This window comes from Chelonia mydas, chromosome 22 (genome assembly GCF_015237465.2).
Source record: "Chelonia mydas isolate rCheMyd1 chromosome 22, rCheMyd1.pri.v2, whole genome shotgun sequence".
NCBI classification, from domain to species: domain Eukaryota; kingdom Metazoa; phylum Chordata; order Testudines; family Cheloniidae; genus Chelonia; species Chelonia mydas.
Window position 1 is genome coordinate 17470462 of NC_051262.2, and position 13699 is coordinate 17484160.

A 13699-nucleotide genomic window follows, 5' to 3' on the forward strand; every position below is an offset into this window, starting at 1 on the left:
AGGTCATCACGTCAGCACAGGCATCATTGCTCTGTGATGACACGTGGTTTGCTCATCATGCTGTGCAGTGACGTCATCACACTGCGCCACTGCCGCGTCTCCAACGAAGTGTTCACGTCACCAGGCGTATCAGCGTTCTGTGGGGACACTTTGTCTCGTCACCATGCTGCCCGGTGACCTCATCAGGCTGTGCCATGTCCCATCGCCTCACCCAGGCCCTCCCGGGCAGCACCCCCGCTCTCCCCGCGCCAGGGCCCCTCGGCGCCCCCTACGGGCGGGGGGAGGGAAAGCCCGGAGACGGGCTGGGCGGGATTTCCGGCACAGCCGGCACGTGATTGGTAGGCGTGGGGGGGCGGAAGCGGAAGCAGCGTAGTGCGCAGGGCCGCGGGGGAGGGACGCGCCGCCCGCCCGAGAGCGAGATGGAGACGCGGGGGGAGCCGCAGCCAGCGTGAGTGAGACAGAGCCGGGGCCGCCCTGCGCCGCCTCAGGCAGCCGGGGGCGCGCGGCCGGGCCTGCTCGCGCCCCCGCCCCGCGGCCCTTTGCCGCCGGCCGGGGGCGGTTCCGGTGCGGAGCCGCGGCCCGTCTGTCCCGGGCGGCGGGGGGCTCCGCCCGGCCCCTGGAGCGGCCGCTTGGTCGCTGGCTCCGCAGCGCCGCGGCCTGGGAGCGGGTCTTTCTCCGGCTCTGCCTTTGCGCCCCGCCTGCTGCCGTGCCCCGAGGGGGCCGCATCCCCGGCCGGGGCCTGGGGCCCCCTCCCTGCAGGGTCCTGCCGCCGGGGACCCCGCCTCGCTCCCCGGCGCGGCCAGGGCGGGCGCCCGCTGCCCGGCTCCGCGGCGGCGGCGGCGTCTTGTTGTGGGCGAGGGAGCGAGGAGCGGGTTGTGTGAGTTTGTGGGTCGGCTTGGCCGTTGGGTACTAACCCCTGGTGTGCAGGGAGGCAGCCGCTCACGGGAACTGGGGGTGGGGCGCAGGGAAAGGGGACCGCTCCTCCATGAATTCACCGTGAGCTGCTCCGCCCTCCTGCTAGGGTCTGTCCCAGAAACACAGGTGAGAAATCAAGTGTAAGCATTGTTATCACTTTGTGTATAACCACTGGAGGTTATTACATACATGACACTTGAATTTAAAACCTTTCCTCTGTACACAAGGGATTTTGAAGGCCTGGGCAATAGTTATGCAGAGTGGACTTCTGGATTATTTTTTTTTTTTTAAACCATGAGTTGTGTTTGTGGCCAGTCTGACCAACAGCCTCTTCGCTTCACAAGCACGTTCGATCTACTCTGTGCCAGACTCTACCGTCAGACACAGCCATAATAACAGGAGAGGATTCCAGAATCTGTTCACATCCTGGATGGAATGAGATTCTCAATCCTAATGGGTTTGGGTAGCAAGGGGGAGGAATACTGTAACACACAAGTCCTGACTTACTGGGGCAATGTTTCTTTTATGCTTTTGGTATTTCTTTAAAAACTAGGTGAATCTTCTGGTGGAAGATGTTGAGTTGACAATCAGGATATGGTAGTTCTCTGTCCCAAGAACAGGCAGCTTTCTCCAAACTGTACCTGCCAATGTGTTTCAACGGAGCCTTGAAAGGAACCCTTTCAAATGATGAGAGTAGCTGAGTCTCATTTGCTGTATGACAGGTTTCAGAGTAGCGGCAGTTAGTCAGTATCTGCAAAAAGAGCAGGAGTACTTGTGGCACCATAAAGACTAACAAATTTATTAGAGCATAAGACTGTCAGGCTACCAACAGTCTAGCCAAGGCCTCGTTATTTGCTCTGCTCCCGTTGCCATCTGGTGGTGCACAGGACTTTATAAAATTATTTCTAAGGGGGTGGGAGTGGGGATTGTTATTTGAGACAAGAGGAGAAATGTAGAATTTGTATAAACTGTCTCCTAATTTACCTTAATGGTATATAAATGTCCATAATTTAGTCTTACTGATCCACTGAGTCTCAAATTTTGTATAACCTCAGGTTTTTTTGCACAGTCTTTTTGCATCAGGGATGCACTATTAGCAAAATTATCATCATGTGACTTTACAAGGGTAAAATGGAAATGATGTACATCTGTAGCTTTGAATATGGAACTTCGGACCTTCCCAGGTTATGATGCCATATGTCTCTAAAGAGGGACTTTCACACTGGGACATTATCTGATGCAGTTTTGCCACTTTTTCCTTCTGCTGTAACTATCAAATATTTGTTTAAAGAGACACTTCTTTTCCTCACAACTTGGCTGCTGCTGTCTAAAAAGTCATCGTTCCTACTTCATTGTGGGATCAAGTTCCAGAGCAGGAAGCTGACTGGAAACTATGTTGTTCTTTGTAATCATAATGGGTGGTAGGGGTAAAGAGAAGAAATTTCTGTTAAAGGATAGAGGAGAATTCTTAGACCTCATTCCACCTTGTTGCAAATTGACCTATATTCCTGAAATGCTTCCTGTAGTATACTTCAGAGCAGTCTCCTGGTCCAGACTACAGGGAGCTCTAACCTAGGCACATTAATATTACGCTAGAAGAGGGACTGGCCATTGTGGGGTGGGTGGAAACTAACACACTCATGGAAAAATACCTGAACTTCTCAACACTGTAATGCTCTTTGCCACTGCGGGTGAAAGTCACTGATCAATTGATTAGGTGAGACTTTATTCCCCACATACACCTGCATACTTTGATACCACGAAACAGTTATCTGTGGCAGCCAAAAGGGTTTCAACCAAAGTTCTTGCCAAAGGTATTGGTGGAGATATTGTGGGACTTTTAAGTGATAGGTGTATTTAGGGTTATTTAGGTTACTGAATCAAATCATGTGACTGAATTTTTAAAGAGCTGGTTAATTTCATGTCCATTAGTAATAGCTATAGCTCAGATCTCATCTTCAGGACTCATTCCCCTCTTCCTGTACTGTGCTGTATTTAAAGACAAATTGTTATATGGATAACAACAATATTGGCTCTAATAGACTCTGCTGCCCCAAAAAAGCATTGGAAGGAATATAAAATCTCATGTTTCAGGTCTTAAGACAATCTCTGACTGTTAGGGGTTGGGACAAGACTTTCATGAAGTCTGATAATCCTATGTCTGTCTGCTGTGGAGTTCTTGACCTTCCTCTCAAGCATTTGGTGTTGGCCACTGCCAAGGACAGGATATTGGATTAGATGAGCTGACAACAGGTCTGAACCAGTATGGAAATTCATATGTTCTGTAATCGGTGAATTAAGTTTTCTCCTTTCTCTGAAGCATAAGCTATTGGCAACTGCAGGCCACAAGGCCGGATGGAGCTATGGTCTGATCTGGCGTGGCAAGCTTTTCTTGTGTGCAGTAGACCTTTTACTTCATTCACTCTAGGGCAACATTGACCCAGAAGGCTTCAGGAAACTTGAAACTGTTTTCACCAAAATGAGTAAGTGCTGTTGTGCATCAAACCCTTTGTCTCCATAACAGTACTTTTATCTATGGTTGTCAGCCATTAACATTAGCACTTCCTGTTGTGAAGAGGGCATATGTTGTGTAAGCCTAGTTTTGGCAAATTCTCCTTCCAGTGCTAGGGTGCGTGTTCTGCTCCTAAATGCAGGGATAAATGTGTACATAATGGTGTGTGACTTCTTAGCAAGAGTCATTTGAGGCGAAAAAAGTTAGAATAAATATTGGTATCAGTCGCCTCTTTTGTCAGAAAAGGTTTGCTTTGTGGGAACGCTGTGTGCTCCCTCCTGTTACTCGCCTTGGAGCTCTTTGTGTACATGTGTAGCGGTAAGAGTAATGCACGGTGTGTACGTGGCACATGAACTTTATAGAGCGGCTTGTAAATGTTGTGATTCAGTTATTTGTGGATAAAGCAGTTATGCGGGTTGGACTGTTACATATAAAAGAACATTCCAAAATTGTTTTCCTCTTTATAATAATACAGTAGAGCAGGGATCAGCAACCTTTGGCATGCAGCCTGCCAGGGAAAGCTGCTGGTGGGCTGGATCGGTTTGTTTACCTGCAGCGTCTGCAGGTGCGGCTGATCACAACTCCCACTGGCCGCGGTTCGCCGTCCCAGGCCAATGGGGGCTGCAGGAAGCAGCGTGGGCCAAGGGATGTTTCCCTGGCAGGCTGCGGGCCAAAGGTTGCCAATCCCTGTAGTAGAGCCCACTTCTATAGTCAACTTGGATCACTAGATCATTCTGTTTCTAATGGTATGGTATGAATGTCCTAGGTTTCACTGCATCATAGTGAGCAAATTGCAGTTCTGGAAACAGTGAAATCTCTTCTAGGTGAGAAAAATGACTTAATGCTAAGAATATTTCACAGTATATGTGTGCGCATGTATAAAGCACAAATTGAGAGAAAATGCAAGCTTACAGAGCAAGATAACATTAACTATCACTAATGATATTTTGTCTAAAAAGACTTCAAAAGAAATTACTCTCCCCTCAGCTTGTATTATTCTATATACATTACTCAAAAGGAAGCACTAGTCTGTAGGGTTAAATATGAAAATACTTTAGAGCAAATATTTTTAAATGTAATTTTATGATCTCTGGCACTTGGATATGGGCATTCTCTTTCCCTATTTGCATGTACCAGAAGAGACCACCTGGTCTCTCTACATTTTGCATTTAACATAAAACTAGCTATACCAAAGTAAGGGTTCTTAGGTTTTCACCCAACTTTTTTCAGGGCTGCATATTTCAGTCCCATTCCTTTCTTTCCCAAGGTATATTCCTGTCTGTTTCCTGTGTGTTGGCTAATGGTATGCTCCACTAGACCAACACACTGGCTTCAGAATAAAGTTTTTTGTCTTATTACACAGAACTGCAGCTAAAGACACTTCGGAGGTGCCAGCCCCGTGTGGAATTCTAATGTTTTCTGCTTAGACCCTCTTGGGCTAATGGAGCTAGTACATTGTCTTTTGAAACCAGTTAATCCATCTGAAATGTGTATTTGCAGTTGCAGTCTGGGTATTGTACAAGTAGTGGCAAATGCTATGATAATTCGCATGTATACTGTGTTATGGTGAAAAATGAACATGGGTGAGATAGGTTTCAGAGTAGCAGCCGTGTTAGTCTGTATTCGCAAAAAGAAAAGGAGGACTTGTGGCACCTTAGAGACTAACCAATTTATTTGAGCATAAGCTTTCGTGAGCTACAGCTCACTTCATCGGATGCAAGATCCGATGAAGTAAGCTGTAGCTCACGAAAGCTTATGCTCAAATAAATTGGTTAGTCTCTAAGGTGCCACAAGTCCTCCTTTTCTTTATGGGTGAGATAGGTGCTCCTGCAAAGATAGCACTAAAATGAACTTGATATTATTATTATTATTAAGAGGTTGTTTTCACCTGTTTGGATGTCACTGATCACAAGTCAGTAGAGTGGTTTCAAGAAGATCATGCTGCAGGGACAATTTGGGGTTCCTGCATGGTATAAAACTTGCTTAAGTGAGTCTTCCAGGCATATTAGCTTTCAGCAGAACAGATGCAAATTGTTATTAGTTATAAATATCTGTAAATGCAATTCTTTCAAGCTAAGCCACTGCTGGTCTTGACTCCTTGTACGAGTGCATGACAACAGGTCTGGCCTCTTGAGAGTCAGAGCTTGATTTTGATCTTCGATGTATAGCGTAACATGTATTAAATGTTCTTTCAACAGGAATAGAATGAGCCAGGGAGACTCAAACCCAGCAGCAGTTCCACATGCAGCTGAAGATATTCAAGGAGACGACAGGTGGATGTCGCAGGTAAAACTGATAACACAGCTGACAAATTAGATAGAATCCTCTTTACTAGCAGATTGTGAGGCAATCAAGTGCATGATGAGCAAAATACAGGTGCTTACATTTCTGATTCTGTGGCTGGTGCAGCTCAGCCACCCAGATGTTAGCAGCGTCATTGAGTTCCAATAACCTGCCATGATAAAAGAGGCAAAAAGCAGCTTTGTGGCATGACCTGAAAATCACATTTTGAAATAGAGTTCCAGAAAGATATTTCAGCTGGCTCACTAATTGAGAAGAATCGCCAACCAGTTTATTAAAAACAAATAAGCTGGAGAGCACTGAAGTGTGTAATATAGCCAAGCAGTGACAAAGCTGAGAAAAGCTGAACCCAAGTGTCTGGACTCGGAGTCTCCTGTTCGCACCACTAGATTATTAAAGCTCCTCCTAGACAGGGTGAAATAGTCTGAGGAGACTTGTATTGTGACTAGCCAACAACCTGAATGACCCATAGATTTAGAACTGCTGAACACAGTATCTGGAGCAAGCACCTCCTTTGTGTGTGGTGTGTAGTATAGCCTGAGGGGCTCTGAGTTGTAAAGGAGTGGCCATTTAAAATGTCAGAACTTGTCTATGCCAGGGGGAGAGCAGGCAGGGAGGAAGGTCCAGCAGTTAAGGAGTTAAACTAAAGATACATGCCTGAGGGGCAGACAGGATGGAAAGTCACAAAGTTTGGCAGCAGAGGAACTGGTTGGGCAACTCTCACTTTCTGTGTATGGGCTACAGATACCAAAGGGAAACTGTCAGCTGGAGCTTATGTTGCTGCTTTCTTTTAAACAGCATAACAGATTTGTCTTGGACTGCAAGGACAAGGAGCCCGATGTGCTGTTTGTGGGTGATTCCATGGTGCAGTTGCTACAGCAGTATGAGGTATGGCTGGAGTGGATGAAGTTGTGGGGTTAGATGACTGAGATGGTGCCTCCCTATTGCTTCTAGTCCAGTAACTGGTGAACATACTGACAATACTGACAGTGCCTCCTTGTCCTCCAGCCCTTTCTAATCTTACCTCCGCTGCTTCTTCAGCTGCTTTCCAAACCTTGATCACTTCCATTTTCCTGTGCTTGCCCCAGGCTTCTCCAGTCCTATCCCATCAGCCACTTTGAACCTCTCCCCCACCCCTCCTTTCCTGAGGTCACTTGCCGCCTTCTCAGTTTCACTGTACGCGTCCCATTTCTGTCCCTCTATCTCCCTGTTGTCACTCTGTCTTCCTTGCTCTGCAGTCACTGTGTGAGCCCTTTTGTAGATTTAAAATGAATTCTATCCTCTCTTCTCCCCACACCTTCTGTATTCTAGATTGTGCCCATCGCACTCCAGTGTGACTGTTTTTCACTTGGTTTTCAATAATGAAGTTTTCTTATCTCACTATGGTACAAATATGAAACTTAGTGCGTGTATCTCCTTAGCCAGAGAATTTCAATGTAACCCTCTTGCATACAGTGTTCTAGCATGCTTATCCCTCTGCTGGTTAGAGACTGTGCTATTGACTATCCCAGTGTCCAGAGATTAGGAAAGGCAGCAACTAGGATGTTTTAAAAAGATGTATAAAATGTTTTGAAAGCCCTTCGTCCGCTGTTTCATCAGTGATGGCTACCAAACTGCTTTGCACTGAAAGTGTTACTTTCCCGTGTGACTCATTTGGTTCTAGACTTCTAACTTCCTAGGCAGTAAAAGGAGTTCCTTTCCCTCCTCCAAAGTCCCATGTTTAACAGAGATCTGATTCTGGCCTTGATGGCCTGGAGATGGCTCCCTTCCTGGGCCATCGACATCCCTCCTGGATGGGTTGAAGGGAAATTGCTCTGTATTAGCTCCCTCTTTTCTCTGTGCCAGGACTGAGTTCATTAACTGCTCTGATTCCACCTCTTCTGGCGCAGAGAATGTGTAATGCTTCCACTGGAGTGTATCTTCACTCACTTCAAATGTATCATTACCTGAGCTACCTCTGTATGTGAAGTGTTTTAGTTTTGTTGCTGAAGAATAACACTTGAGCTAAAATATTGAATTGGTTCCTGGTTACAGATATGGCGAGAGCTTTTTTCACCCCTTCATGCATTGAATTTTGGGATCGGTGGGGACACAACAGCTCATGTTCTGTGGAGATTGAAGAATGGTGAATTGGAGAACATTAAACCCAAGGTATAAACACATACAGAGCTGGCTTTTATGTTTGTTTTTCATTTTAGAAAAAAACTCTGAATATTGTCTAGTACAGAACTTAGGACACCAAAATACAGTCCCTCTCTAACCAATGAACTCTTAGCTGCTTCTTTAGAGCTCCTCTCTAAAGGGTGTTTATTTACAAGGAATGTACAAAGTCCTGTGCCTCTGAAGACAGAAGGAATCAAGTAGCAAGAAACACCTTCTTTTGCTTATAGCACCAAAAACTAACTCTTCATCCTGCACCCTGACCCAAAAACCACTCCTTAGGTTCTTTCAGGGCCGGACACTGCATTTAGCTGTTCCTTCAGGTTATCGAATTTTTACAGCTATATTAATTGAAGAGTGCATTCGTACCTATCCATCTCAATGAGATTGTAACTCAGGTCAGAGCAAGGTTTCACGCAACTCATAGCACATTCTAAATGACGTACAGTGTACCGGGGTGTTGTCATACAGGGTGCTTCCAAATGCCTACAATAGATAATGTACAGCACAGGTTCAAGTTTGGTCACCATTGTCAGGCACATTGATGACCCCAACATAAGCGGTTAAGGCTTAAAAATAGAGAAATGCTGTAAAAGGGTTTCATTTGAGAGCCAAGACTGTAGTTGGTGCTTTACAAACAAATAAGCCTCTTCTCCTGTGACGCTTATAGTCTGCTTCGTACACATCTAGTATGCTGTAAGGACAGGCAAGATGCAAGGTACTCTAGGGGTCTGAATTGGTCACTAAACACTGTGCAGAAGAAGTGTCAGATATCTGTTCCTGTGCTGATCAGGGTAGCTTCCCTTAACACTGTGACTCTGGTTCTGTACTGAGTGAGAGGGAGGAGTCTTAAGTTGATAAGAAATTATTCAAGAGTCAACAAAACTGACAGTCTGGGACTTTTAATATTTAAGCCTAACTCTTAATTGTTTTGTCTAATTGGTTGCAGACAGTCTAGGTCCCAGCTATTGCCCTTTCCACAAGAACTAGTATGGCTGCTACAGCCCGTCCTGTTTGTGTACCTTGAGTGGAGTGGTAAACCTGCTGCACAGTTCCTGTTTCCTCTTCACAGGTCATTGTCGTCTGGGTTGGAACAAATAACCATGAAAATACAGCGGAGGAAGTAGCAGGTGGAATCGAGGCCATCGTGCGGCTGATAAATACCCGACAGCCACAGGCCAAAGTTATTGTATTGGTATGCGCATCAGAGGGTTGTGATAACATAGCACCATTGGAACAACCCATGTCGTGTGTTGTTTGCACCCCTGTCCCAATGGTATTGGGTGTTACCTGTACATTTTGGGGGGAGGGTCGTAACTTATTTACGATAATAAACACTGTAGGAAGGTTTCTCCTGTTCAGAGGGCTTTGCCAACATTATCTAACTTTCTCAACCCCTTCAGAAGAGTATTATCTTCTCATTAGAGGCGTCTTTGTCCCAGACAGAGAAACGGAAGCGGTGAAATCACATGAGAGATGAGAATGATGGAGACAGAGCTGGGACTAAAACTTGATCGATACCAGTTCTGATCCTGTGCTCAAACAGCATAGACTGTTGTCTTCTGCTGTGGGAGTTGCATTACCAACGATTAAAACTGCATAGAAAGAGGACATAAGTAGCTAATAAGAATGCTAATAAGAATTGGTGAAAAGAGGAGCAGATTCTGCCCATGTGTCAGCAATGTCCTTCAGACTGTTTTCAGTCATGTTTCAAAGTGGGGCTGGATAGGGCTGAGGCAGATGTGCAGGGGGAGGAGTGCCACCCATAGGATGGACCCTCATTCTGAGCTTTAAGAGTCTAAGCCTAGAAAGAGAAAGTTATTATATTGTCTGAGTCACTTCAAAGCTCTCTTCTTTGCCTCCTTCCTGTATCAGAGCTTGCTACCTCGAGGCGAGAAGCCAAACCCTTTGCGGCAGAAGAATGCCAAGGTGAACCAGCTGCTAAAAGCCTCGCTCCCAAAACTCGCCAGCGTCCAGCTCCTGGACGTCAGTGGGGGCTTCGTGCACTCAGATGGCGCCATCTCGTGCCATGACATGTTTGATTTTCTGCACCTGACGGGAGGGGGCTATGCAAAGATCTGCAAACCCCTCCATGAACTGATCATGCAGCTACTGGAGGAGACCCCTGAGGAGAAGCAAGCTGCTCTGGCCTGATCAGCTAATATCAGTGTTCAACGTCATCCCGGCCCCATCAGATCAGTTCTATCCCTGGCACTACAGAATCCTTCTTTCTTAAAGCACTTTCCATTGTAGAATGTTACTGGATGTTCGTATCTAGTGTTTTGAGGGGGAGGGCTAACGTCAAACTGGTCTTGTACATAAAAGGGCAGGGCTGACTGGTTTTACTGCAGGAAGAAATTAGCTAAAGAAGATTTTTACTTTTAAACCATTCCTCATTTAAAATGAGAACAAGACTGTCACCTCTGTGCCCCTCCACATGCATTATTCCTCTACGGTGCCCCAAGAACCCTGTCAGCCTGACTCTAATAACCCATATGCAGCTCTCGGTTTAGCTTTTCCTTTCCCCTTAGGGATTATACTCTTATGTATTAGCTTGGGAACCAGAATTGCATTCCACTCACTAGAAACAAAACAACTGCATTTTTTTTCAAAAACCGTTCCCACCTTTAGAAGTTTTATTTACTAAGGTTTTTTTAAGAGACACTTGTTGCTTTCTGGCTCTTTGTTTTTGAAGCAGCATGAGACTAAATGTAACTGGAATTCAGAAATGTAAAAAACCAAAGTGTTAGTTGAGCTGAACTCATTTAACACTCCCAAAATATTGTTGTGTTTTACAAAGTCTGTTCGGTGTGACAAACTTCATTCCATTGTTGCTTGGGCTGTGGGCAGTCTCATTTGGGTGCTGTTGAATATCATGTCTTCTGTAGTACCTGTTCTTTGGTTTGTGTACAGTATTGGCAGCTTTTAACAGTTCTTTGGTTTAGGAGCTTAGTTTTCCAGCAAACATCAGACACAAGCCGGTCAGAAACGTAGAGTTGACAGTTCATCCCACGGGGAGGGCTGTGCTACAGGATTCTGCACAGGGCTGTTCATGTTCATCGTTCCAATTTTTTTAAAGTATGACTGTTACACTTTTTTTTTTTTTAAATCCATACTCAGCCCATCTTTGCAAGGCCGGAACCAATCTAACGCTTTACCAGTGCTATGGTGTTTATTTCTTTATTGCTTCTGTTTTACTTGTACAAACATTTTATTCAAGCAAATAAGGCCTTTGACAGTAAAGAATTGAGTCAGTCTGTAGCCTTTTCCTCTCCTGGACACTGCCCCTTTCCCCTCCAGCAAATGGAGTTAGTGTGGAGAGTGGCCTGTTCATAAGGACTCTGTCTCGCTAGAGCTTTTTATACGAGAGCTAATTATAATCTGTGTAATGACTATATAAAATTGTCATTCATTTAAAGGTGAACAGGAAAAAAACATTCTTATCAATAAGAAACTGTTTGAGACCCAATGCAGAGCCTTGCTACTTAAAAATAAAAATACTTTAACCAAGTTTATTCTTCATTGACTTACCTACCACAATTGGAGTTCCGCAGTGGTGTTATCGCTGGTAATGGTTCACACCACCGCTTGCTAAAATACAACAGCCAATGCAGGCTCTGCACTGGTTGAAGTGTTCATGAAGGCTGCAACCTTCAAGTGTCATGCTGCTTTTTGGCAGGTAAATAAGAGGAAATGATTTTTGTTTTACATTTTTGTTAAACAGGAGATCTAACTAGATTGCTTTTTCTACCCCACTACAAAAATACGTACATATGTAGTATATATAGCCTGTTTGCCCTTTTATTCTAGTAAAAGGTTCTGTTTAAGGCAGGCTTTAATCTAGCATTAAGGAATGTGTTTATGTCCCCATCACGCTTCTCTGCTGCTGTAGGATTTGTCATAGCAGGATTTCTGCCTGGATTGCATGCATAGCGTGTGTGTGTGTGTGTCTCCAGTATATGTGATCCACACAGAGGTGTGGAGGAAAGCCGAAGAATCCCACTTCCCAGAAATAAAGGTTCAAGTTTGATAGTGCTCAGTGGGAGAGGAGTAGTCCTGGTCTTATCTCCTCAGGCCAGCGTGGGTTGGGGGAGTGTTCCATGGGCCCAGTCATCATGTTTGTTCAGCAGCACCACTACCTTCCCTTCCAACAGCTTGAAACATTAACGGTAGAAACATCATTCAGCTCTGCTGAAAGAATGGAGGCCTCAGCACAGGAACTTGGGGGTGTGGAGTAGAGAGAGCAAGCAGATTTTAAAACAAAAGTTGGGAGGAGAAGATTTAGCAGGGTGGTATGGCCCCACCTGTAGCAAGAGTCGGGGGATGAAACAGGACTTCGGTCTTTGCTAGTTTTTGAGGGTTGTAGGCTTTTGTTGAAAGGTACCATGTTTGTTTGACCATGCACTAAATGTCTCTCCATGGTGTCACCACACTGGTAAGACAGCTACTTACTGGCAGTCTAGTTGTTTTTTTTTTTTTATAGAAAGCTCTAACTCTTTGTAACAGTGCAGTGTGTTTACAGCTGAGGCTGTCTTCAGCTGTGACCCAGAGCCCTTTGGTTTGGTGCTGATTGCAGTGGTGTGGGTCTGGCATGTTGAATATACATTGGTTGGGCAGGGGCAGAGTAGCTCAGGTGGCTCTCCATGCTCACGGATGTCTTGCTGAGGTGCCATGTTGCTTAGGCATGGGTCACCGTTCACAACCCTTCATCTCCAGTCTGCATTGTGTCTTTCCCAGCTGCGTTAACCACCTCTGTGTGTGCCCATGGCAGTGGCTGCTGTGGAAAGGAAGGGCAGCTTTCTTCTCTCTGGGACATGGAAGCTACTGTCCTGTTGCCACCATCTAGCAGTGACCAGGCCATATCCCAGTGTAACCACATGTCCTTTGGGGAAGGCAAGGAGAGAATCTTTTTCTCATTGTACCAAAATTAGAGCCTGGTTCTGAGAAGTACTGAGTATTTGCAATTTCAACTGTAGAGTGCTTGCCACCTCTGGGGATCAGGCCCAGCAGACCCCAGTGTGGGTGCTCCTGTGTAGCCTTTGTGACTTCTTCCATTGTAACTGGCTGATTGTGAAAGAACTGACCCTTTCTGAACTTTTAATTTTTTTAAATAATCTAGTTACCGTTTACAGTTGTATGCTGAAGCCTGGGATCTTGTCTGTGCTGTGGTGTATGAGCATTGCCAATTTTATATTTATTGCAGTGAAGAAAATGCAGAGGAAACGGTGTGAAAGGAAGGAGAGAGTCCTTGTCTCTGAACTCGTATGTGGGTGCAAGCAAGGGGACTCCAGGTGCAGGCTGGGGGACCTCAAAGGCTGGAAGCTTGCACAGTATGTAAAATCCAATTACAGCCCTGCTTCACGGTGACCTTCCTTGGGGGCGCTGCCCACTGCTGGGAGCTGACTGAACCTTCCCCAGGAAAAGCTGTGATTCTGCTTTGGCAAAATGGCATTGACTGGTAGAACTCACTATGTTTAGTGCATATTTCAATATAAATGTAAATGTTTCACCCCAATGAGTTCTGGTGTGCGTCTTTCTCTGGTTTCCGTCTCTCTCTGGTTTCCCTGTGTGTGCGTCAGGGGTGGGGAGGTGTCCAGAGGGTTCATCAGAATGTGTGGAGTGATGCGCAGTGGCTAATGGTGGCAACCTGTCATCACCCAGGGGTGATGCATTGGGAAGGGTGACATCTGATGGGGTGAAAACCTTTATCAGGTAAAAGCTGGCTGTATTCATCCCTGTGGTATTCCGAAGAAGACTCATCTAAACCTTCGCTTTTAATTTAGTTTCCTGTGTGGTGAGATGCACTCTGAT

The 13699-nt window shown here is 45.5% G+C and overlaps 1 protein-coding gene across 4 annotated transcripts; it reads left to right on the plus strand.

Annotated features, from left to right (window-relative positions):
• The first annotated feature begins 315 nt into the window (after positions 1-315).
• On the plus strand, positions 316-13403 carry PAFAH1B2 (platelet activating factor acetylhydrolase 1b catalytic subunit 2). 4 transcript variants are annotated; one of them, XM_037882320.2, is made up of 7 exons: positions 316-448; positions 5626-5713; positions 6527-6616; positions 7763-7879; positions 8961-9083; positions 9764-9817; positions 13092-13403. In XM_037882320.2, the coding sequence occupies exons 1-7, from the start codon at positions 420-422 to the stop codon at positions 13092-13094; spliced, it is 504 nt and encodes a 167-aa protein (XP_037738248.1). In that variant the 5' UTR covers positions 316-419; the 3' UTR covers positions 13095-13403. The 4 variants fall into 4 exon arrangements, with proteins under 4 accessions (XP_037738248.1, XP_037738246.1, XP_037738247.1 ...); XM_037882319.2 differs by adding an exon at positions 3344-3398 and having other exon boundaries at positions 381-448; positions 9764-13403; XM_037882318.2 differs by having other exon boundaries at positions 317-448; positions 9764-13403.
• Positions 13404-13699: the final 296 nt, after the last annotated feature.